At 46.2% G+C, this 23,841-nt stretch overlaps 1 protein-coding gene across 1 annotated transcript in view; it reads left to right on the top strand.

Moving 5' to 3' along the window:
* Positions 1-23,841, top strand: part of LOC128567301 (pappalysin-1) — a 143,802-nt gene that overhangs the window by 37,562 nt on the left and 82,399 nt on the right. Inside the window, exon 3 of the mRNA XM_053564446.1 lies at positions 1,769-1,962. Coding sequence (XP_053420421.1) covers positions 1,769-1,962 — 194 coding nt within the window. The remainder of the gene's footprint in view (positions 1-1,768; positions 1,963-23,841) is intronic.

The following is a 23,841-nucleotide window of genomic DNA, read 5'->3' as shown; positions in this document are numbered from 1 at the left end:
TCTTCACGATTATTTTAGAATCCACAAAGCACATTTATGTTCATTTCCTGTGAATGCTACGGTTATCCTGGCCGGGAAATTTCTTCAGCACAAGTGGGGAGACAGAAGCTGAAAAGTAAAGCTGCTTGTGCAAAGTTACTTAGTTACTGTAAGGCACAGAAGTTAAACCCCTGGTCTTTGGCCCTAAGTTCAGTGCCCTCTTCAGAGCTTCACTCTATTCTTTTGAAGAAGGATATCCTAGGTTATGCAGGATTCGTAGGGTGACTCCTCATTCTGATTTGCCTGATATACTCAGATTTTCTCAGAATATTTGCCTGTTGACTGGACATAATTTTTAATAGCACCACTATCACTCTCCAATGCCGCAGTATAGACAGTAAATTGCACAACAAGCCTAAGACACTAGATAGGGACATTTCAGGGAGTTCAGAATTTTTCAGATGAGCTGCAGCATGGAGACTTAAGAGCAGCACAGTCTGGTAAGTGTTAAAGTGTGGATCTTTATACAACAAGCACTATACGGGAGGGGACATTTAGCTTTCCCTAGAAAAGTTGGGAAAAAAGCAGAGAAGAGCTGAAATTAGAGTTATTAAAAGATAGGTAGGGTGATCTATTTTGGATGGCCACATCTAGGTTTCTTCTTGTACTGCTCTGTGTTAAACATCAAGAAACATGCATAGGTCACACCTGCTTAGATGGCCTCCTACTGCAGCCTTTGTGCTCCTGTGATCTTTGTCCTTGCAGCTAAGTGAGCATCATGGCAGCCCGCTATGCCTGTCATCACGACAGGCAGAAATGCTTGCTGTGGTCTGAATGACACGAGAATTTGAGAAGTCCCTTGGTCTTTAATGGAAACTTCTAAGGTATCTGAGAAACCCTTAGAGGACTAGAGCATTAGACAGGAAGGGTTCTTGGAGTCCTACTAGTCCAATCCCCTTCTCTGTTCTGACTGAGCCCAGAGAGGGAAAGATACTTATCCAAAGTAACAGAGCACTTCAGTTTCAGAGCCAGGACTGAAGCTGATTTCTCTTGTAGATTAGCTCATTTTTGTATGCCCAGCTGAAATCCTCTTGGAGTTAAATAAGCCCTAGTTTGCAACGGTGATGTTCTGTGGTGTCAGATAACAGAACATAGAAAGTGAATGCCAGAGTTAGCCACCCACATTTGGTGTTAACGTACTGCAAAACTTGGGGAAAATTATTAAAGACACAGAAGATCTCAGTTTCCTCATTTGGAAGATTCAAATAAAAACACCTTCTCCACAACATTGCTGTGAGGCTCACTTGGGGTAATGAAGATCAAAAGTATTTGTGAATTTTTTCTTTGTGCTGTGACAGACAAGCACACGATATGAGAGCTGCCTTCTTAATATATTTTAAGCGTACTGTACAGTATTGATGAGCCTGAGCACAGTGTCATGTAGTGGATTTCTAGAACGTTTTTATCTTGCATAATTGAATCTTCATACTCATTGAACAGCCGCTTCCCCTTTTCCCTTTCTGCCTGTGCAGAATCAGGCAGAATTTGTCCTCTGCGTCTGATTGGTTTGACTTGGCATAATGTCCTCCAGGTTCATTCACATTTTTGCATATGAGACAGGACTGCCTTCTTTTTTAAGGCTGGCTAATATTCCACTGTGACTAACAATGATGGGCTTGGCAGTGCTGATGGCTTAGGTTGTCTGATTCCATAGTCGCTAATGAATGCTGAGGCCAAAGCATAAATATCTATCTAATCTCTCCCCTTCTGTGTCCATTATTTCCTGCAGAGGAACCAAGCCGGTGCTATTTCCATGATGGTGATGGAGTATGTGAGGAGTTTGAACGAAAAACTAGCATTAAAGACTGTGGTGTCTATACGCCACAGGGCTTCCTGGACCAGTGGGCATCCAATGTGTCAGTATCCCACCAAGACCAGCAATGCCCAGGCTGGGTTGTCATCGGACAGCCAGCAGCATCACAGGTAACATCTCAGCCACGTGCAGCGTTTCCTGTCAACATTTGGAATCTCTGCTCTACCTCTCAAAGCTGCCCACTGCAAAGGCAATGTCATCGATTGTGGCCACATGAGCATATCTGTAGCCAAATGCAATGTTAGGGCCTTGTGAGTCCCCTGTGTTAAGGATTTGATACAAAATGGGCAAGTGCCTTGAGGCAAGGAATATGAGCACTAGGGGTGATGACAATCTTTTTCATTTCCTACCTGTTATAATTCATATTTGAGGAAATAACTCCATTTTGGATATACCACTCAAAGAGGTAAGAATAAACTCACTGTAAAAGTCCCACTGTAAAAGTCAGGTGCCAAATTGTGTGTTCCCTGAATTAACAGTAACCCTCCTATTATTTGTTATGTGGCCCTGGACTAGATTCACCATTTCTCTGGGCCCCATGCTTTCCCCATTCTTAAAACAGATAGTGTTTGAGTTTGGTGATCTCCAAGGATCTTCACAGTTCTAAGAAGCTGTGACTCATTCTGCAGTCCCCTACTGCACTATTTATGTGCCACAGCTCTTCCCAAGGGGAATGACAGCTTAGCTGAGGGAGCTAGAGTTTGGGGGCTACCAGAGTTTATGTGATTCTAGGGATGGCCATGCTATTCCCAGAGCTCTCTTTCCAATTATCCTGCCAGGCACGCACCTGCCTTCTTCAGAGACTCCCATTTCCCAGAGACATGACTCAGTGCTTCTGCCTGCCTGGCCTAGTGGTCGGCTCTGAGACCAGTCTGCCTCCTGGCCTTGCAAATAAGCCACTATTCCCCAACACTCCTCTCTCGTTTTGCCTCCCTGATACAATGGGGTAGGTCTGGCTTTGAGATAAAAGAATGATATGAAATTTTCTGGGCCCTAGTGAGGAATCACTGGGGGAGGTTCAAGATAGCACCACTTTATTTCTTAACAATAGCATTTATTTGATCATCTTTTCATTCATTTTTTTCCTTCTGTTTACATTATTAGATCTTTCACTGATTCATTTGTGTTTACTTTTTTGAGACAGAGTCTCCCTCTATTGCCCCAGCTAGAGTGCAGTGGCATCATCACAGTTCACTGCAGCCTCTAAGTCCCGGGCTTAAGTGATCCTCCTACCTCAGCCTCCCAAGTAGCTGGAGCTACAAGTGTATGCCACTATTCCCAACTAATTTTTAAATTTTTTTTTTTTTTTTTTTTTTGTAGAAATAGGCTCCTCCTCTTGCTCAGGCTGGTCCCAAACTCCTGGCCTCAAGCAATCCTACGGCTTTGGCCTCCTAAAGTTCTAGGCACGAGCCACCACCACACCCTGACTCTTTGTGTTTAACTTTGAAGATTTCTAGGAGAGTGTAAAGAAATGGGGACATGGCATTTGCTGATGCCTCTCCTGTACAGGAGGCTGAATGAGAGGTTGAATGAATGATGCACACATGAATGGCGAGAGCTCATCCTGCCCCTGTGTGGCGTCTGCACTTGGTGAACTCATCTGCCTGGCTGCACACTAAGTATCTGTTTGTGTGTCTGGCTTCCCCATTAGGCTGGCGCTCGTAGAGAGCAGGTCTGCTCTTCATTTATCTCTGTCCCCTCTTCTTGCATGTCCTGCTTTGGCACAACAGGGCTGAGGACAGCATGAGAACCAGGAATTCCAAATTTAGCACTAGCACCCAGTTCCTAGAAGTATTCAAAAAGCATCGCTCAAACAAGAGAATTGTGAACCCGCTCAGCACCTTAGAGGGGCAAGAGGTGAGGCAGCAGCTGTGCTTAGAAACCACCCAAAGGTTATTGCTGCTTGTGTGAGAAAGAGACAAAGAATATTTTAGTCTTAGCATCGGAAAGCGGCTTCCTGGGGCGATCATTCCGATCTTGTAAGCTGGGGGCTGTCAGAAATTATGGCTGATTGTCTTTTCCTAAACAAGAATCCAATTTAAAAAAAAATCATTATGGATACTAGCTCTTCGATCTACAAAGAGGAGATGAGGAAACAAAATCATCCTATTGAATTATTCATTGTAACCAATTTTATTTTAATGAAATCGACTAGGTTCCATTACTCTGGGCTTGGACATAATCTTTGTTACAAGGAGACTTCAGCTGTAACTAAATTTGCCATAATGAGATCAGCTCACTGGAGAATACAGGGTCAGAGGAGGGGACATGTGTGCAGGCTGGGTGTAGGGCCAGGCAGAGCCAGACAGAACAAAAGTCTCCGGAATTCCTCATCTGAAAGCAAATAGCTGGAAGTGATTCACACACAGACACGCACACACACACACACACACACACACCTGACCACCACATGTGGTTGCACACGTACATGCATGCACACTCACACTGACACACACAGCCTGTGTAATTCAAGGTACTGGCTATTCCTAAGGTGCAAACATAGCTCCCTCCTGATGACAGAGTGAGGAGGAAGCATAACCATGCCCTTCATTACCTTGCACAGTGATTACAGGAGACTGGTAGTTAATTTTCACCCTGTCAGGGCCTCCAGTGAAGATGTTGATAGCTTGAGACGAAGAGCTGGGAGGCTTTTAGAAATGGACTCAGAAATAAGAAGGGAAGATGGACCATTCACTCCTTATTTTCCCCCAACATGCTTACACCCTGTCTCCGTCCTTCTCCCTCCTTCTCTGTCTCTCTCTTTCTCCCTGTCTTCTCTCTCACACACCCCAAAACCATCCATGAATGCGCCTCACAGGAGCACAGGTTCAGAGAGAAAGCAGCCAGACAGATAAAGGATCATAGGGAGAGGAGTGTAGTCTACCAACCACTGTGCTGGGCACATAAACCACCTGATAGCCAATTCCCTGGCCATTCTTCAAGGTTAGTGTTATTGGTTATTGTAACCCAGAGAAACTGAGAAGTACAGGGCCCTCCCCAATAAGTCACATAACCCATAAGGCAAAGGTCTAGGATCTGAAGAATCTCATGGAAGATGACAGTGGAGCTTGGGAACATGAGGTTATACCCAAAAGTTGGAAGTAACTAGATTCCTGGAAAACTTCACTAGGAAATGAACAGAAAGGGTCCTAGATGGACAGATGTCAGTGTGGAGTGCCACCATGAAGACACCCCGAGGTCCTGGAATTCTCCTGCAACAGAGAGAATTCTCAGCGCCCACACCATCAAATTCAGGCCGCGCTCTCCTCTGTCCGTGGTCCTCTGGTATTCACTGGGACACTCTGTTAACTTGGGGAATGATGAAATGAACAAGTCGTTCTCATTTCCTCTTTGCAGTTCAGTTTTGTCCCACTCTCTGCTTTCCCCAATGCTGTAAAAATAATAAATGGAGGTGTTTACTTAGGGATATGTGCCTCGATCTGCGCTAGAAACCAAAGAAGTAAAAGACCCAAGCTCGGATCTTGTCACTGCGCAAAGTGTAAGTGTGAGAAGTGTGAGAATTTCAGAGGGAGGTGCAGCCTTTTCACAGAAACTCTACCAGATCTCTGTGACTCCACCAACAAGCAACACTTGCCATGCTACCCAGGTCTAGGATATTGGTCAAAATTTCAGTTTTGGTTTCGGATATGCCAGCCACTTCTAATGGTGTGTGGGCTCCCTCATCCATTCTCCTCAAACCAGATTCCCAAAGTTGCTTAGGGCAAAACAAAGCCTGGACATCAAGTCTCATAGCCAGACGTTATCAGAAGTATCGAACTTCCTGGTTGTACAAATGGGGCTGAACGTCCCATAACAGGAGACATTCTTTGGATATTTTGGCCATGCACCTTCCTGGCCCAGCTGGAATCAAGAAGTTCCCGAGACAGAACAAAAATGGAAATGAACTGAAAAAATCAAGTTATCTCCCTTCTGGGAACCTCAGAACCTGGGTTAGTTTAAGAGCTTGCAAAGATCTCATCCTGTCCTGATTTTGCCTCCGTGTTTCACATTTCTCTAATGCTTTGCACAGAAGGCTGCCAGAAAGAGGTGCAGATATTCCTCCCTTCTGCTCCCAGCCCGACATCTCTACCAAAGCCCCAAGTCCATTCAGGCACCTCCCTCCTTTGCAATGGGCTGAGGAGGAAATGGAAATATTAAGACAATCTGGAATTTACAGCACTCTCCTAGGGATTACAGACCTTCAGTCAACCAACCAATTTATTTGGTTAATTCTTTGAGGGTAAAACTTAGACTAAGCATTTCCAGGGCAGCCGTTTGAGGGCCAAAGTAAAGAAAATCTTTTTAAGAATGAGAACTCCCCACGGTGGAATGGAGAGCCTTGTGATACCTTAAGAAGCCCCCACTACGTGGCACTCAGGCTGCGCTGCCGATCGAAGAGAAGATTCCTCATTAGAGCACAGGTGAGGACCGGGCGCCCCCCTTTCCTTTGTTACTGACATTATATTCCATTAACCCATGATTGGGTTTATCAGCTGTTTACCACTCACTTTGGGTTGCCGTTATTATTCCTTGGCACGTCCATAATAGCTTGTTTCCCTTTGGAGACAAAAATCATAGTATGTCTCATGTTACAACAATTTGCATATTCATTTATTTATCTATTTGATCATATAGAAACGTATGTGAGTCCTATGCTGTGAAATGTGAGGGAGAGAGCACGGGGAAATGGGGTGAAGTGGAAACCGAGTCCATCTCACTTTGCCCTTTTAATTTCTAGTCTTACGTGAGTAGTTACTCCTCTGGGAACCTCGGTGTCCTCCTGTAGAAAGTGCAAATTGGGGCTCGGCGCCTGTGGCTCAAGTGGCTAATGCACCAGCCACATACACCTGAGCTGGCGGGTTCGAATCCAGCCCGGGCCCACCAAACAACAATGACGGCTGCAACCAAAAAATAGCTGGGCATTGTGGCGGGTGCCTGTAGTCCCAGCTACTTGGGAGGCTGAGGCAGAGAATCGCTTAAGCCAAGGAGTTGGAGGTTGCTGTGAGCTGTGATGCCATGGCACTCTACCCAGGGCAACAGCTTGAGGCTCTGTCTCAAAAAAAAAAAAAAAAAGGAAGTACGAATGGGGAGACCTACTTGAAGACAGTAGATGACACCCACCTGGTAGAACTGAGTCTGCCCAGTGGCAGTGCTAAGTTTCTTCCCCTTATTGAGTAGCATAAGTGTTAATTTCCTGTGCTCTTCAGGTGAGTGTTACCTCCTCACCCTCCACACCCTCACCCCACAGCTGGCTCCCGTGACCCACACGGTACAGAAGCTCAGTCAACATTTTCATGAGTTAAATATAATCGAGTCAGCAAATGTTTGTTGGGGACCCAGAACCGCAGCAGGCACTTCGAGAAGCTCCAGAGAAGGGCTGGTTCTTTTGCTGCCCCTCAGAGAGCTTGCCATCTGATCAGAGGGATGTGTTCAACTCGCAATAGGAGCCAAAGACCCAAGAGTGTGAGATCTAGGGGAGTTTCTCCAGGCGGAGACCACACTGCTGTCGGCTTCCTCAGCCAGCAGGGGTGGGAGCCAACATGTAGGACAGAAGAGTCCTTCGCCTATTTTCAGAAGGTCCTAGAGACAAATGTTAAAAATAACATTTACCAAGTTCTTCCAGGCTATGCACCAAATTCCTTGAATTCTGCTAAAGCTACTATAAAAACAGGAATCAGTGTTCTCATTTTACAGATTAGGACACTAAGGCTCAGAAAGCAGAGTGATTAGTTTTGGTGCTTGCCCCTGTACAGGGAAGAACCAAGGTGCAGGAGACTGTGTTCCTAGTAGGAACCCAGGTACCTGAGCAAGCAGCTCAAGCCTGCTTCCATGATGGCTGTGGGAGAACAAGCTAGAACAGCCGGTGTCCTCTGTATCTTTTCCTATGTGGTCTGCATTTAAGGAGTACCAGGAAAGTGGGAGCACTCTCTTCCCAGTACCCTAAACACAGCCCCCTGTTTCTGCACTGCTACCTACATCTCCAGCTTTTTGGCATCCATTCTTTGAGGTTAAGCCCTCTCCAGAGAGTCTTCCAAAATGCATGCATAGAAATAAAGGGAGAAACACAAGAAGTGTTTTAAGTCACCAAGCCACGCAAGTAAAAAGGAAAAAAAAAATATTTCTTAGATTTAGGGATGGAGGCCTAATTATTGGGGTTGGGGTATGGGAAGAAAGGAAGAAAAGCACAAATAGGCTAATAGGATGGAAGAGGAATCTCTGCTCAGGTTACAGTTTTGTCCCAGGCCATGCGTTAGTCACAGCAAACCTGGAAATTGTAATAACAGAGAATCAGAGACCTTTGTGTTCTCTGGACACAAGGGTGAGAACCTTTTATACGTGCATTTATGATACAGGGTATAGGGAGTGCTCAGACAGGGGGTGCAAGGGGAGGGCAGCAAGATATTTTCTGGGGAAGTGATTGCTAAGCTTCAACCAGAAGGATAACCTGAGAGATGGGACAGGGATAGATGGAAGTTAGAGGGGGAGAGAGAATATGAAGGAAGGAGGGGCAGCATATCCAGAGAGAGAGAGACCAAAGACCAAAAGGAAAGTGGAGGGCAGCGCCTGTGTCTCAGTGAGTAGGGCGCCGGCCCCATATACTAAGGGTGGCGGGATTGAACCCAGCCCTGGCCAAATTGCAACAAAAAGATAGCCAGGGGTTGTGGTGGGCGCCTGTAGTCCCAGCTACTCGGAGGCTGAGGCAAGATAATCGCCTAGGCCCAAGAGCTGGAGGTTGCCGTGAGTTGTGATGCCATGGCGCTCTATCAAGAGTGACAAAGTCAGACTCTATCTGAAAGAAAGAAAGAGGAGGGAGGGAGGGAGGGAGGGAGGGAGGGAGGGAGGGAGGGAGGAAGGAAGGAAGGAAGGAAGGAAGGAAGGAAGGAAGGAAGGAAGGAAGGAAGGAAGGAAGGAAGGAAGGAAAAGAAAAGAAAGAAAAGAAAGAAGCTGGTTTCATGTACAATCTGAACAGCTACTTGAGGCAAGAGAATCACTAAAGCCCAGAGTTGAAGGTTGCTGTGAGCTGTGAGGCCACAGCACTCTACCAAGGGCGACATAGTAAGACTCTGTCTCAAAAAGAACAACAACAGCAAAAAGAAGAAATTGGAAGTCAAGAGTGATGAGCTAGGAAAGGTGGTCACTTTATCCTTTGGGCAATGAGGAGCTTTTCTGAGTTTCGATTTGAAGGAGGGGCTGACATGGTCAGATGATGATTGGAAGGAGAAAACTGACATGAGTTGCACACCCCCACATGCCAGGCCCTGTACTCAGGGTTTGAAGCACATGATTCTGCATATACTTTGCAACAACCCTAGCAAGAGTAGTCTTACTCTTCCTGTCTGAAAGCGAAGTAGCTTGGGCTCAGGTTAATGGACAGTCTCATCACTGTTGCTCTTTCTTTTACTTTCTGTTCTTAACACTGGGCTACTGGTCTAACATTAAAATGAAATTGAAAATGTTGCATTGATAAGCAATCCCTCAATGTTCTTTATTTTTTTCTTTTTTTTATTGTTAAATCATAGCTGTGTACATTAGTGCAATCAAGGGATACAATGTGCTAGTTTCATGTACAATCTGAAATATTCTCATCATAGATGACATTGTTTGCAAAAAGCGGGAAGAAATATATACCCAACAAGAGACGTGCTGAAGTGCCTTCCAAGGGCTGGCTGTCCCTTCCCTGTCTGCTCTGGCTGTTGTTGCCTTGCTGAAAACATCTGAGCCTTCTCATTAGTGAAAGGGGACAGCCTTTATTGATGGTGGTGGAAAGAAGATAGAAAGGGAACACACTGAAACGTTGGAGAAGATTCCAAGCAGTTTTCCCAAATACTCAAGGGATCTGCTTTCTCCTGGTAGTTTCTGAATAATTTTTCAAGAGCACATGTGCAAGTCATCTAAGGAGACAGAACAGAAAGTACCATGGTCTATTTCATTCTGTCCCATTGATGTGGAGCACCCAAAAATCCATCCAGAAGAGTAAAATTAGAGCCTGCATCAAACAGGAGGCCCCTGAGTTGGCTGGTGCAATTACCCCCAAATGTCATGGAAACATTGGGCTGGGAGACGATTTAAAACTACTGAAGCTTACAGGATCCCACCAGAGGAATTTTCTAGATGTTCCTTCTCTTTTCTCCATCTTTCATTCCTTTACCCTTTCAATATTTATTCAAACCTACAAACATCCAGACACTGTGATCAGTCCTGGGATTCAGTCTAAAAATCTTTGCGTGATGGGAGTTTGGGGGGTTGGGGAATGAGATTTTTTGATCAAATGAACATGGTTTCCAGTTCTAGGTTCTACCACTTACCAGCTGTGCAACTTTGGGAAGTCAGTTCTCTTTGTCCCCACCCAATTTTTTATCTGTAAAACCAGAGTAATAACAGCGATGTGGCAGGTGCTTGTCAGGGATGAAACAGTTGATCCAGAAATGTGGTTTTCCTCCTGGTAGCAACTGACAGATTTTTAGAGAAACACTTCTGTCTGCCTATGAAGTTTTGGCAACTGAGAGACAAATCTAATTAGGAACAACATGTGGAATTTTTTTTTTTAAGAGAATAGTCTTTTAGGCACAGAAATCTTAGCAGAGCAAGAGATTTTTGAGTCTTTTGGTCTCACATCACTTAAGATTTCACGATGATTAAACAGCTTCCCTGAACCTCTCATCTGTTGTGAAATAGTCCTCGTAATCAGATTTAAAATTGATGGAATCTTATGAACCTACCACATTCAAAGAATCATTTTCAGCAATGGGTAGACATTGAGACAGACCCTTTTCCACCCCCCTCCAGCTGTATACAGTGTGCTACAGAGGAAAGAAGACTCCCGCATGGGTTCTATCAATGAGAAAAGACGAAAGTTGGCAAAGTTCTGTGATAGATAGAAAATGGAGTTAAGGTGAAGGGAGGTACTTTGAGGAGAAAGGATGAGTCTGTGCAGAGGGAAAGTTATATAAAACATTATTTTTCTTTTCAATTGAGCATATAGGGGGCATTAAAAAAAAAAGTCTTTAGTGTGGCCACATTACTTTACATAGAAGAAGCATGGACTTTACAGCCAGAAAGACCCAAACTGAGTCCTGTTTTTTATCAGCTGTGCGATGCTTGGCAAGTAAATGACTTCACTTTCCTGAGCCTCAGTTCTCTTCATCCTCACAATGGGCCTACTGTAACTCTGCGGGCTGGTCACCAAGGCACAATGAGCTAGCATCTATAAAACGTACAGGGCATGCCTACCTCTTACCAGACATTACACATACCCACTGCATATTATCCCAAGTAAATTGAGTCTGGAGGAGGAGCAAAACTTTGTAAGAGAGGAAAGCAAGGAGGGGGTGGGTCTAGTATTTGTAGGCTTACAACAAACATGATTGATTAGGGGAGGTGCCACGTGGAACATGAGGGCCTCGCTGGAATAGCAAGCCTTCCTTGTCAGTTACCTCTTGACTGGAAGCCCAAGAGCAAGCCAGGCTTTGTGGTTTGGGGCTGTTTCCACTGATTCTCCAGGGCCTGCAGGCATAGTCCTGCTTGCCTTTCCCCAAGAGCCCATCTAGGAAGATTTCATGGACGTTGTCTTCCCTCCTCCTCCAGGCCTGACCCAGCCCTATCTCCTTGCCTTTATGGTCTGTGGCCTCTTTTCTTCATCTCAGCTTCAGGGTTGGAAACCTTTCTTCTATCCCCGTCATTTGCTTAGGCTCTCTTAAGACTGTTTTCCGTGTATGTCTTTCATTTTCTTTTCTTTGTCTTTCTTTTTTTATTATTGTTTTCTTTTAAGTGGGGTCACCGGCGTTCAGCCAGCATGGCCTTTGCTGTGTAATTTAGTTTCATGTTCTGTACCCAAGAAACATGTAAAATATGTAAACAGCGTTCACTCTCTGGGGCTGTCATGCACTTAGGAAGCAACAGGCCAGTCAAGCTTGCTGGCCCTGCAGCTCCAATGGTATTGAATTCTGTCCCCGAAACCACATGCTCATTTCTCTAAGTCTGAAAGTAAACTTTCTCAAGCCAGGCCCGAAGGATGGGGTTGCGAGGGGAGTTGGGGTTTGGCTGTGCACAAGATTTTGTTTTTGTTTGCATGTGTGTTTGTTTGTTTTTGTTTGTTTCCTTAAGCCCCTTACTGGCTACTCTCTGTCTCTGTCTATCTTGACTGTAATAAATCAGCCTGGATGTGTCATCTATAAAATGAGATCAGAAAGAGCCTCCTCCCTCCTCGTCCACCTCAGCCACGGATTTCTCAAAGCCCACCTAATTCTTCAGCTAGATTAAAGCACTGGGAGAGGTCTTGCATCCATTTGTGCAAGGAGGAGAGATGGGAGAATGGAATCGGTGTGGCCCACGAGAGGTACCCGTGCTAAGAAGCTTGCTGTGCCAGGAGGTCTGACTTCTGCCCACCCTGGGACCTTTTCCTAATTGGATCTGTATGTGCAGGGAGTAAAAGGGGGTGTTTGGCTGATGTTTGCATCTCTCTCCTTCCTGGGAGAGAGGCCCCCAGGGAGGCGTAGGTTTGGGAGAGATCTGGTGTGCTGGCAAGATCCTGCTTTCAGGAATATGTATGTTACCAGGATGATGCCCAAGTGTGCAGTACAGTGGTCTGTAAGCAAGGGCTTCAGGAAGAGAATATCAATTCAATGAAATGCGAGGGAAGAGAAAAACGGACATGTACCGGGGAGCCCTGGTAAGAGCCTTGGCTCCAGACCATCTGCCCACGAGAACTTTCTGTGCCGATGGAAATCTTCTCTGCCTGCATGTCCTGTAGGATAGCCTTTAGCCACCTACCATACTGAGTCCATGAATGTATCTCATGAAACCGAGGAACTGAATTTTTAATCTTAATTCATTTAAATTGTAGTATGCACATGGGGACAGTGGGCTGCCCTATGGGACAGAGCTTGTGCTGCAACTGCGATAAGGGACAGATTACTTAGCCTAATTGGGCCTAAGTCTCCTCATCTGTCAAATACAAGCAATAACCAAGTAAAGATTGGGAGGATTTCATAAGATAGCTACACAAAGCACATGAGGCAGTGCTTGGAAGAAAATGCAGCCTACATTCATTCAATCCAGGCACTGTACTAAATCCTTATACCCAACCTGTGTAGTGGGACTGTATGTCCATTTCACAGACAGGGAAGCCAAGGTTCACACAAAGCCCCTATTTTAAATGGCAGGACAGGAGGTACATCCAGATCTTTCTGGCCCCAAAGCCCATTAACTTTTTACTACACCATACCACCTTTCCAAAGGTTATTTTTTAAGTGACATTTCTTTTTCCCAAAGTGAGCAATGATAATTCAATGTCTTAAATCTTTTGGTATTGCATAAACTCTCACTGGAGGATATTTTTTCCTTTGGAGTCTATTCTCTATCATTCCCGAGAACTACTGGTCTCAGGGAGCTATCAACTGTGAAGGTTTCTATACTGTTCCTCATGGCCTGTGACCTCTAAGAGTCTCAGCAGGCTGGGCCTGGCATAGTCAGTGCCACTTGGCATCACAGCCAATTGCTTAAGGAGCATGTTCCAGGGAGAATGGGCCGACTTGAAATTTCAAGCATAGCTTGGAGTTTCTTTTCTCCTTCCTGGAAACACCATCGTTTGCTCCTCTACCTCTTTAAGGCTTAACAACTGCCCCACAGGGTCTGACTCCAGGGGCTCCTCCTCCATACCCCTATCCTGACAAGGTCAGCCTGTGAGCAGGTTCAATCTTCTCTGATGTTCTTGATGCTTTTAGATTCATCTGATGGGCCTGAGCACAAGCTGGCATTTAGTGTGCATGGCTGCATCTGTGGCTTTTCTACCAAATGACCTGTGAACAGCTGAGGATTCGGCCTTGACCTTACACCCTTAGGTCCTTCCAGTACCTAGCACGGGGTCTGCTGCATGGAGACCACTCCGAGCAGGTTTATGGATTCATTAGATGATGCTGTTAGAAACAATAGCTCCTTTGAGGTCAGATTAAATCCACAAATCAGCATCTATGAGTGTGTCCATAGTGTGTCACATCTATGAGTGTGACGCCAGGTTATTATGGTCCCCTGTTAATACCATAGGTGATCAAACTAGGCAGAGCCTTCCAAAATCCCTACTTCAGCCCTCCGTGTCACAAATCAGGCAAGTGCCATTGTGTGAACTAGGGGAGAAAGACATCCTGAGAAGCCCAGTGTTCTCTCTGCTTTTTGTGCCTCCACAATGCGCTCCCCGGGACAGGAACAGCAAGCAATGTACATTTCTGTGTACAACAAGAAGTGTTTTCATTGTTACTGTTTTTGTGTGCTCAGTGCTGTGTGTCCCAAGCATTGGGAACAGAGCCTGGCGTATAGTAGCCTCATGCTAAATATTTATGAATAAATCTTTCCTTTACTTTGCTAATAGCTTTCTTTGGGCAAGAAGCCGGAAGCAGCTTCTGGAGGCTGAGCCCTGGGACAAAGGCCCTACCTTTTATCGCAGGAAAGATTGGGATCTCAGGATGTCCCTGAGATTAGCCCCGTGCAGAGAGGGACAGAAACCTAAGGTTTTGTCTTTGTGGCTTGAAAGTGTGGTTCACCTCCAGACAGGTTTCCCTCGAGAGGCCCAGCACAGGAGGATAGGAAGGAACCTGAGGAAGAAAGAAGGGAGGAAGGAGAGACGCAGGGGAAAGGGAAGAAGGGAGATGGAATTAAGAGAGAGAGGAAAAGGAATGACTCCACACTGATAAGAAATGGCGGTAATAATAATAACATAAACAGTAATAACAGGAGCAATGCCAACAGCTTAGCCATCAGGGCAATCACTCCATGTCAGGAACTCTACACTATTTTCACACATTTCAACGTGCCAACATCCTAGGAGGTAGCTGCTGTAATTTTTCCCTGTTTTACAGAGGAGTAAATGGAGACTCAGAAAGGTCAGGTACTTACCCAGTTTCTACAGGTGGCCCAGAGGAGGAGCAGGGAAGTCTCGGATTTGAATCCAGGACCATCTCCCTCTAAATCCAGAAAGAAAGAAGCTGGGAATGATGAAGGAACAAAATATAATTTTGTGTTCTCAGCATGTAGCAGGCGTCTAAATACTTGCTTGTGTAAAAGCTCTTTTAATCCTCAGGACAACCCTCCAAGGAAGGTGCCATCATCTCATTCTGCAGTGGCGGAATGTAGACTTAGCAAAGTGTTCAAGGTCTTGCTGTCAGTGAATGGCAAGAACTGAGATTCCAACCCACCTGCCTTTGACTTTAAAATGTGTGTGCCTTCCACAGCACAGGGGAAGGTTCAGACATGTGGCAGGTGCAGGGGCTGTTGAGGAGTTCCCTCCGTGGTCCCAGATTCCCAGGGACCATATCTCAGACAGCTGCTTCAACACCCTGTTTTTGTACAGATGCGTGTGGCCCTGGCCAAGCCTGCCACTGGGGAAAAGCATCACTCTGGAAGGTCTCTGCCCTTCAGATATATAAGCCAGCCATGTCCACTGGACACCCGAGGGCAGGCCAGAGAGAAATACCGCCTTTGATCTTAAGAATGAGTGTCCTCATCTGAGCCAGCAGGGAGGTTGGCAGGACACTGTTAAAAGCACAAGCAGCCCCTGTCGTCTTGCTTGTTGGACTTGTCGTCTCCTTCATTGGAGCCTCTTCCTAGGAAAACTCAAGGTGGAGGCGTCCCAGATGAGAACACTGCTTCCTTTTCAAAAGCAAAGAGGAGAGAGCCAGTCACGCAGTGTTTCCAGCCCTCGCTCCGCAAGGTGCAGGAGGGGCCCGGGGGAACCCTGAGGCCTGTAGCGAGAAGCGGGATGCAGGGACAGAGCTCTCTGCACCATCTTCTTGGCATCTAGTGGGGTTTTCCCGCAGGTAATGTGACTTACACTTCATCTTGGACACAATCTGGAACACGCGTATATTAATTTGGAAAGCTAGAGAACAGGAGGGAGGGCGAGGGGGGAACACAAACAACAACCTGGAAACTCCTCACTTTATGAACTTGAGAAAGTCATGTTCTTTCAAGACACAGATGTTTTTAAGTGAAAAATCACTCCTCTGACCTTTCTTGAATAGGCCAGTGTGGTCACGACTGCCATTAACCACGGGTTTCAGTGACCAGGCCCTGAGCTTGGCTGTGGTCACCCCTTTCCTGATTAACCCATGAATGTTCAGAGGTTAATCTCTCTCGGCCCAGAGAAAGGCCGAGAAGAGGTCTGAAGGCTTCCCAAGATAGTCTTCTTTAGTCTGAATGGCTCTGAGCTGAGCAGTAGAGATTTCCATATTTTAGGGCTTTGCTCCAGAATTGGCTGTGTTTCTCAATTCCTCTCTAGAGCCCCTTGAGAATGCATTTGGATTAAAGCTCACTGGATTTGTGTTGGTGTCTTCAGCATCTATATCTCAAACAGCCAGTTGGGGGGTGTTGGGCTACAGAGGCGACGGTACCGCCAGACCCTGTTCTAGAATTATGGTCTTGGTATTTCAGTCTGGAATGTGGAAGTGTTTTAGTGCTCAACAGTAGCTTTAGAATGGACAGTGCCTCTGAGCTCTGAAATAAAATTCCCTCGGTTTCAGGATTCTTATCTGGAGCTGGCAGTGCCTCAGAATTCTGGTCTACTGCTGGCTGTAGCTCTGTGTTCCTAGCTAGAGTGGAGTGTATATTTTGGTTGATGGTAACAGTGCCCTCTGATCTGATCCAGAGTCCACACTGCTTTTATGTTCTGATAGAGAATTCGTGAAATTTTATTCATTGCTTTAAGCACAAATGTAAAAAACAAAATTCAAAAACAAGTTAGCAGTGCTTCTTATTTGTTTGTTTGTTTTAAATAATGGGCTCAGAACTGTGTTTGCAGCAAGATCCATCATCTCAAACTTTATCCTTCACGCCTCTGCTGTTGACATCAGCTGGGAAACGGGGTTTGTCATGGCTCAGCTGTGGCCCAGTTTCTCCCCTTTTCTGGCCTTTTCTTCTCCAGTCCCTGCTCTCCAGAGCCCACTTGACATTCAGATTTTTGCATTTCAGACCTGGCCTTCAGGCACAGATTGCCTCAGCAACTTCCTTCTCCACACTCCTCCCGCACCCACAGGAAGCTCCAACACAAAACCTACCGTGTTTTTCTACGAGTGTCTCCTTGCTTACTTCACCTTCCCACCTTCATGGGTCTGGGAGCTACTTAGGAGAAGACGTTTTTATCTTTCTTGCTTCCCCCACCTCTTTTTGGCATCTGTTTTCCTCATGTTGACTCTGGAATGAACCTAACACATGGCAAGTGCTAAGTAAATGTTAGTGAATGAGTGAATGAAGGAATGAATGAATGAGGGAGATGACATAAAAGAAACATTTGAGCTTCAGCTGGAGAAAAAAAATAAATGGATTCTTCCAAAAGAAAACAGATCTCTGGGAACCTCTCATTCCTTAAGAATATAGGGGTGGTGGGGGGGAAGAATATAAGGAAGGCCTTGCAACCCACTCTTTTAACCCTGGCAGCATCCTCTTCTTGCAGGAGGTACTTGTGCCGTGAAGTCACCCACGGACCATCTGGCCAGGGGTCCTGTGTTCCTCCTCTGCTACGGGAGATTACGTAAGCTGGATGGCGGCCTCCAGATGTTAACAGTTTCTACTCATTTTTTTCCCCTCCCTTTTCAACAACAACAATAATAATTAAAACAAACACAGGCCTCATCCCCCACTCGCACCCTTGAAATTACAAACAGGTGGGCCCAGATGTCCTTCCCATTCCCATCAGAGAGCCTCCTCGTCTCTGGGCCCAGCCGCGAGGCCTGCCTGCCTCGAGCTGAGCCAGACAGTCAGGCCAGCCGCCCCGGGGCTTGGGGCCGCAGTCTCTAGAGAGGGAAAAACGGCCGTGTCATGAGAAGTCTCCCTGCCAGACTTTCCCTTTCCCCGCCCCCCACCCCCAAAGCCTTGGCCTCCAACTTAAATGGATGTATTTTGGAGGACTAGGTGGCTTAAGAGATTAGTAATGAGATCCCAAGTCTTTCACTGCTGGGTCAGGAGTTCAGAGGCGGTCCTGGGTGACTGCTGAATGGCATAATCAGGGGGACGGGGAGCAGGCCTGCGGAGGGCCCCGTGTGAAACCAGCCGGCCAGGCCTTTAATGGCAGCAGTTGTCAGCAGCACAAAAGCCGACCGCCACATCCGACACTAATCACTCTCCCTTGTTAGAGGATTTACTAGCTGGAGGAGCCCAAGCCCCCTGCCCACTGCCTGCAAAATGGGTGTCTCGGAATGGGCTCAGCCCATTGCCTGGCCCTCCTGCCTGCAAGATGGGGAGATAAAGCATTTCATGCGACAGACACTGGTGACTAGCATCATCATTATTTTAATTATAACTGCCACTGCTATTGTGATCATTTCCCCTCTCCATCTGAAAATACGGAGCAGGTGGATGTGAGTCTCCCTTTGAGTGACATAAGGTTGGTGTTGATGGGGGCGAGCCCATCTGGATGTTCATCACCATCACTGCTATTATCAGGATCTTCATGGTGATCATCACCTATACTGTGTAGGCCTCAGTCTTCCCATCTGTAGAATGGACTGGGAAGAGGAGAGAGCCTTAAAGTAACACAGGCAGGGATCAGAGCCAGACCTCAACACCCATTCCCGATAGGTGTGGCCTTGGCACACTGTTTCCCTCTCTGAACCCAGGCTCTGTGTCTGCAGGACGAGTTTGGAGGAGGATGGTAGCATTGGCTTCTCTCTCTTCATGAGAGTCCTATTGGAATAATTCTCTTGGAACATAGGTGCTGGACGTAACTGGTGGCAATGAAAATTCTTTGGCTTTGCCACCTTTGTCAATGCTGTCTCAAGCTCTAGCAGAAGCTTTTCTCTTAGAAGAAGGTTGAGGCACCCATTTCCTGTCCCCTGGAAATCCTGAGCCTCCGGCTGTGAAATGAATCAATTAAACAAGCATTCCTTAAGAATCAATTTTATAATCCTGAACCATTTTTTTCTCTAAGAAATTTTGTTTCTCCACTTATAAAAATACTACTCTATAGAACAGTGATTTTTATATGATTTCTATATCCCCTTCCCTTTGAAAGCCTGGGTTTTCCCCTATGACCATTTGATCAGGCTAGGGGTTTGTACCCCAAATCACAAGATTTCAGACTTCCAAGAAGTTCAGACCTGGAGGGTATTAGAACCCCTACTGAGTGTGAAATGCCTGATGTGTTAGGGACAGGTCCTGGGGGCAATGAGGTGCTAATCAGTCCAGAACTGAGCCCCAAGGCTGGATGGCCAATGCCAAGTTATCTTATCTGGAAGTGTCTCCTGGGTGGAGGCTCTGAGATCTGTTGCTATTTCCAGAACTCTGGGAGGGAAGTGGGAGGCATCGCTACTCCACACACTGGCCCTACACACAGGAAATGCTGCTTTGCTTGATTGTCTGTCCGTGCCAAATAATAAATCCTCAAATTGAAAGAAAGGCAATCCACCCCTCCCCCTCCCGTCTATCTCTTTAACGCAGGCATCAAAGGGGAAAGCTACTCTGGAGGCCTGGGGAAAGTGATAATTGTTTCTAATGGTCGGTAAAAGAAAGCCTGGCTTCTCCCCACCTTTTTTTGCCTTTGCTATTAAGTGTGTAAAAAGAGGTTGGAGAAGAGGGGTGTGTGTGTGTGTGTGTGTGTGTCTGTTAACCCTCAATTTTCCTTCATGTTTTCTATGTTCAGTTTGAAATTAGGGCCTTCGGACAGAAACAGGGATGGGAGTAGGAAAGGAGAGAGAAACCCAGGTAGGAGAGGTTTACAGTATGCTAAGAGAGGCCCTCAGCCTGGAGTTGGAACATTCGAGCTGTACTTATTATACGCCTCCACTGAGGGAAGGCATAAGAAAGTGTTATTGGCATTAGTTTCATTTTCTTATTCAACAAATATTTGCAAAATGTCTAATTTGGAACTTCCCCCGTTCTTAATATTGAAGATGTAACAGGCACAACTTCATGCCTGCCCTTGATGAGCTAAGGACCAAGGTCAGGATTGCAAACTGGGTTCATCACCTAGGACCAATTGTGAGTGGCTCCCGACAGTGTTTTGTTGAGATGGATTTAGAAGTCTATGCTCAGGGATGTACTGTTTGGTTAATGATGTCTGTCCGGGCAAGGGACAAGGGAATTGTAGCATTTATGTCACATGTTTGCCTCAATGGGCCCCGCGGGCTCAAGAGCCGTTGCACTTCCTGTTACACAGCCTCAGTTTGTTACCTGGGAAATGAGGAGGGTGGCAATAGTCATACCTTTCTCACAGGGTGGTTCTAAGGATTAAATGAAATAATGGATTCAAAAGGGCTCTGGAGTACATCATGCTAGTTAGAGAAATCATTATGAATACTAATTTTCGTTGCCATCATAATGTTGATGACCCTCAGATTGGCATGGGCCTGAGGTGGTGGAGCTGGTTGCAGTGCCTTCCCACGCTCTGGAATGAATTCCCGTGTCGTAGGCCTTCCTGCAGCACGTGATTGGTACTATTTCTACACATTGGTTTAGGTCTTGGAGGCCTGGGCTTCTAGATCAAATGTATCACCAATAAACTACATACATGACTTTGCAAAAGCCATATTAGTTCAATGTAGGGAACATTTGGTGAACCAAGCTCGGTGACGCCAGCGTTAGACCCCAAGGAAAAGGAGAAGTCAGTCGGGCAGTGTCACTGTCCTAGAAGCTCATACATGCAGAGACAGATGGACAGAGCAGAAACCACAGTACAAGTGTATTACACAATGTTATGGACTAAGAGTTATTGGGAGGTCAAGCTATGAGAGAAGAAAACTGACTTAGAGTCAGAACAGCTTAGGTTGAAGTCCCAAGCCTTGGCAGGCTGACGGATGCTTTCCCAAACCTCAGAGTCCTTATCTTTCAAATGGGGACAGAAATGTTTGTCCCTCAGGGTTATTATGAGGGCACTGAAGAGAGCAGCACCCCATCCTGGTAGACCATCTTTAAGAGTTGGTACCCTTCCCTTCTTCCCCAGGGGAGCACCACTGGGAGAGCAATTGGCTCTGATGGGAATAAGTCCTGTTTATGGAGGTGGTTGGAGTTCACTTGGGCCACTTGGGTGTCCAGGTTTACTGAGGCTTTTTATAGCTGTGGCCTGACTGGTTGCCCCTCAACAGACTTTCCCACCTGCAGTCCTCAGGCCCCCTAGATCTTGGGGGTTTATATTAAGGAACTAATTTCTGCCCCTCCTGCACCCTTGCAATTCTTAGGGAAATAACTTGGCATTGGCATTGCAAGCCTGAGGTTAAAATGTGGACTAAGGAGAAATATTGAGAAACTGCCTGGCTCTGTGTGTGTATGTGTGTGTGTACACACGCACGTGTATGCCCACTGTTGTCAGCGTGCCTCTCCACCCTCCCCCTCCCTATTTCTTTTCCTCTTTTTCTATAAGGCCCATTGGTGGGTCCCTTTGGGTGGAGAAAGGAAATTGAAGAGGATGGACTGGAGGTTTGACGAGCACTTCCTCCCTCCCATGATTGACAAAAGGGCATGTAAATCTGTAAAATCGAAATTCAATAGAAACCTCATGGCATGTCCCCTGTGTGGGAAAATACCAGAGCCCTCTCTCCCCCTGTTCTCCCTCCATCTCCCTGCCTTTGTGTACGTCGTGTGTGGGTGGAAGATAAACTGGATTTAAAAAACCCTTTGAAAGCAAGACATCGTTAACTCCTCTAATTGAAAGCAGTCTTCTGCAAAGGAGGGGGATTGGAGGCAGGTGCTGGATGTAGCGGCTGGCAGTGCATTGAGTGGACGCAAGTCCGCAGGTCCTGGAGCCACAGAGCCTTTTGTACTCTGCAGACCTGGCATCGCCAGTCAAGGCCAGACATCCTGGCCCATCCCAGAGGAGCTTACCGCGTGTCTTCAAGCCAGGCTTTCCCCCTCTACCATGGGCTCTGTTTCTCCATCTGTGTGATGGTTGGAATAAGGACTTCTCAGATCTTCCTTGCTCAGACACTCCAGGATCACAAAGCTCTGGATGAGGAACTTCCCCAGCTATTTAGAAGCATGCAGTTGCAGACCCGAAAAGCAAAGAAAGGAAGAGAAGAGAAGGGAGGGAAGGGAAAGGGAGGATAGGGGAGGAGAGGAGAGGACAGAAGAGAAGAGAAGACGTATTCTTGGAATAGTGCAATCAACTTTTATGTTACTCTCTGAGTTGTCTTTGCCGGAAAGGGTGGCTGGGAATAAGCCTTCAGCTTCAGGGTAGCAGAGACAGGGGATCTGTGAGTCTCAGGAGGTCGACAGGCCTTTCCTCTGGTGGCCATGTGGTTTTGTTTGTTTCTTTGCTTGTTTCAGACTTTATTTCAGAGTCAACATTCTTCTCAGCAGCATTCATTTGGATGAAGCTGAAAATCAAAAGCTGGTGGAATGTCAGAACTTGGGAGATGAATTTGTCTTGCTCTGTCTTTCTGTAAAAGGGAAGAGTGAGTGTCAGAGATATTGAGTAATTGAGCCAATTCTAGGAGGCCTGAGGACCTTGGAGCTTTGGCAATCCAGGGCTCCTCGTACCAATGCAGACCTACAAAGGCCTGTATTCATCCATCCACTGAAACAGCAACAGCTTCTATTTCAAGAGCCCCAGGAGAAAGCAACAAGGAGAAATCCTGAGTCCATCTTCCCAGTCCATGTGGCCAGGAGTTGGGACTCATCTGGAACAAATGCATACATTCCCTTGTTAGAGTCTCATAACGGCCATGAGAGATATAGGCAGAAACTTTTGAAGTTAACTTTTGTGGTTTGGAATGTGGGCTGAGTTCATGCCTGGGTTTCAGTTTTGGATCTACCACTAACTAGTGTGACCTTAAATTACTGGGCCTCAACTTTCTCACCTATAAAGTGGGTATAGTAATAATACCCACCTACAGAGTTATTGTGAGCTTTGCATGATGGGCACGTGATATATGTACATCCCTGCTCCCACTTTTGTCCACTTTTTATTTGGATTTATTTGAAGATAAATAAAACATGATTCTCACCTTGGAAATCTTCAGAGTTTAAAGGGACAAGGCTGGACTGTAAACAACCATAATCTAACTTGACAAGGGCTATAACCGAGGTATATATAAGGAACTGTATGGAGAGCAATTAATTCTGCCTGGGTAGTGAGTAAAAGCTTTCAGAGGAGGGGTGACATTCGAGACTGGCTTTGAAGTGTGTGTAGTATTTCACAAAATGGGAAGTGCAAGGGCAGTGGGGGCATGTGAGGGCATCGCTGCCAGGCATTGTGGAGGGGGAGTCCCTGACACTTGAGAGAGAATGAGTTGTCCAGGGGAAAGGAGGCATCACAGGGTAGATGTCCTATAGAGAGGGAAAGCCACCAGCAGGCAAGCTGGCGTAAGACTGAAACTAGCTCCCCAAGGCCTCTGTAGGCTGTCAAGGGATCTTTGCATCCTCTTCACCATGGACAGCTTGGAGGGTGGATAAGAACAGGGTGATAAAGTTCATCTTTCACTTTGGAAGGTCAATTTTGGGGACTGTTGGGGCGGGGAGTAGAGGCAGAGTGTTGTCATTGGTGCCCTCTTCTCCAGCAGAGGAAGCAGAGCTTTCAGCCACACCCAAGCAACAATTATTCTTTGTGGTTGAGTACACGGGATATGGAATCAGAGGGATCAGAATCCAGATCCCAGTTACAATATGCAACTGGATATGTGACTACGAAAATGAGATGATGCCAATGTCACAGATGAATTGTCGGAGTTAAATGATACTGTGACTGTGAGACCCTTTGTGGATGTTATTACTGTGGCTGTTCTTAAGCTCCTGGGGTCCTTAGAGGTCATTCAGTACAACCAGTGAATTCCACAAAGGGGGAATCTGAGGGCCCGAGAAATATCCCACTAATAAGCAACACATTGCAATCAGCCCAGGTCCCCATTTCCCACAGGTGATATTTGAAGTAAACATAGATTTCTCTGAAGGTAAATCTCTAAGGGATTCTGCTAAAGATGAAAGTCCCCCTCCACTCAATCCAAAGGGAAAAGTGTCACTTGCCCCCTGATTCCTGCAGGTGCTAAGATGAGGGTCAGAAGTAGCAACCTGCCCAG

Source organism: Nycticebus coucang, chromosome 2 (genome assembly GCF_027406575.1).
Source record: "Nycticebus coucang isolate mNycCou1 chromosome 2, mNycCou1.pri, whole genome shotgun sequence".
NCBI lineage: Eukaryota > Metazoa > Chordata > Mammalia > Primates > Lorisidae > Nycticebus > Nycticebus coucang.
This window is presented reverse-complemented; position numbering and strand designations above follow the sequence as displayed.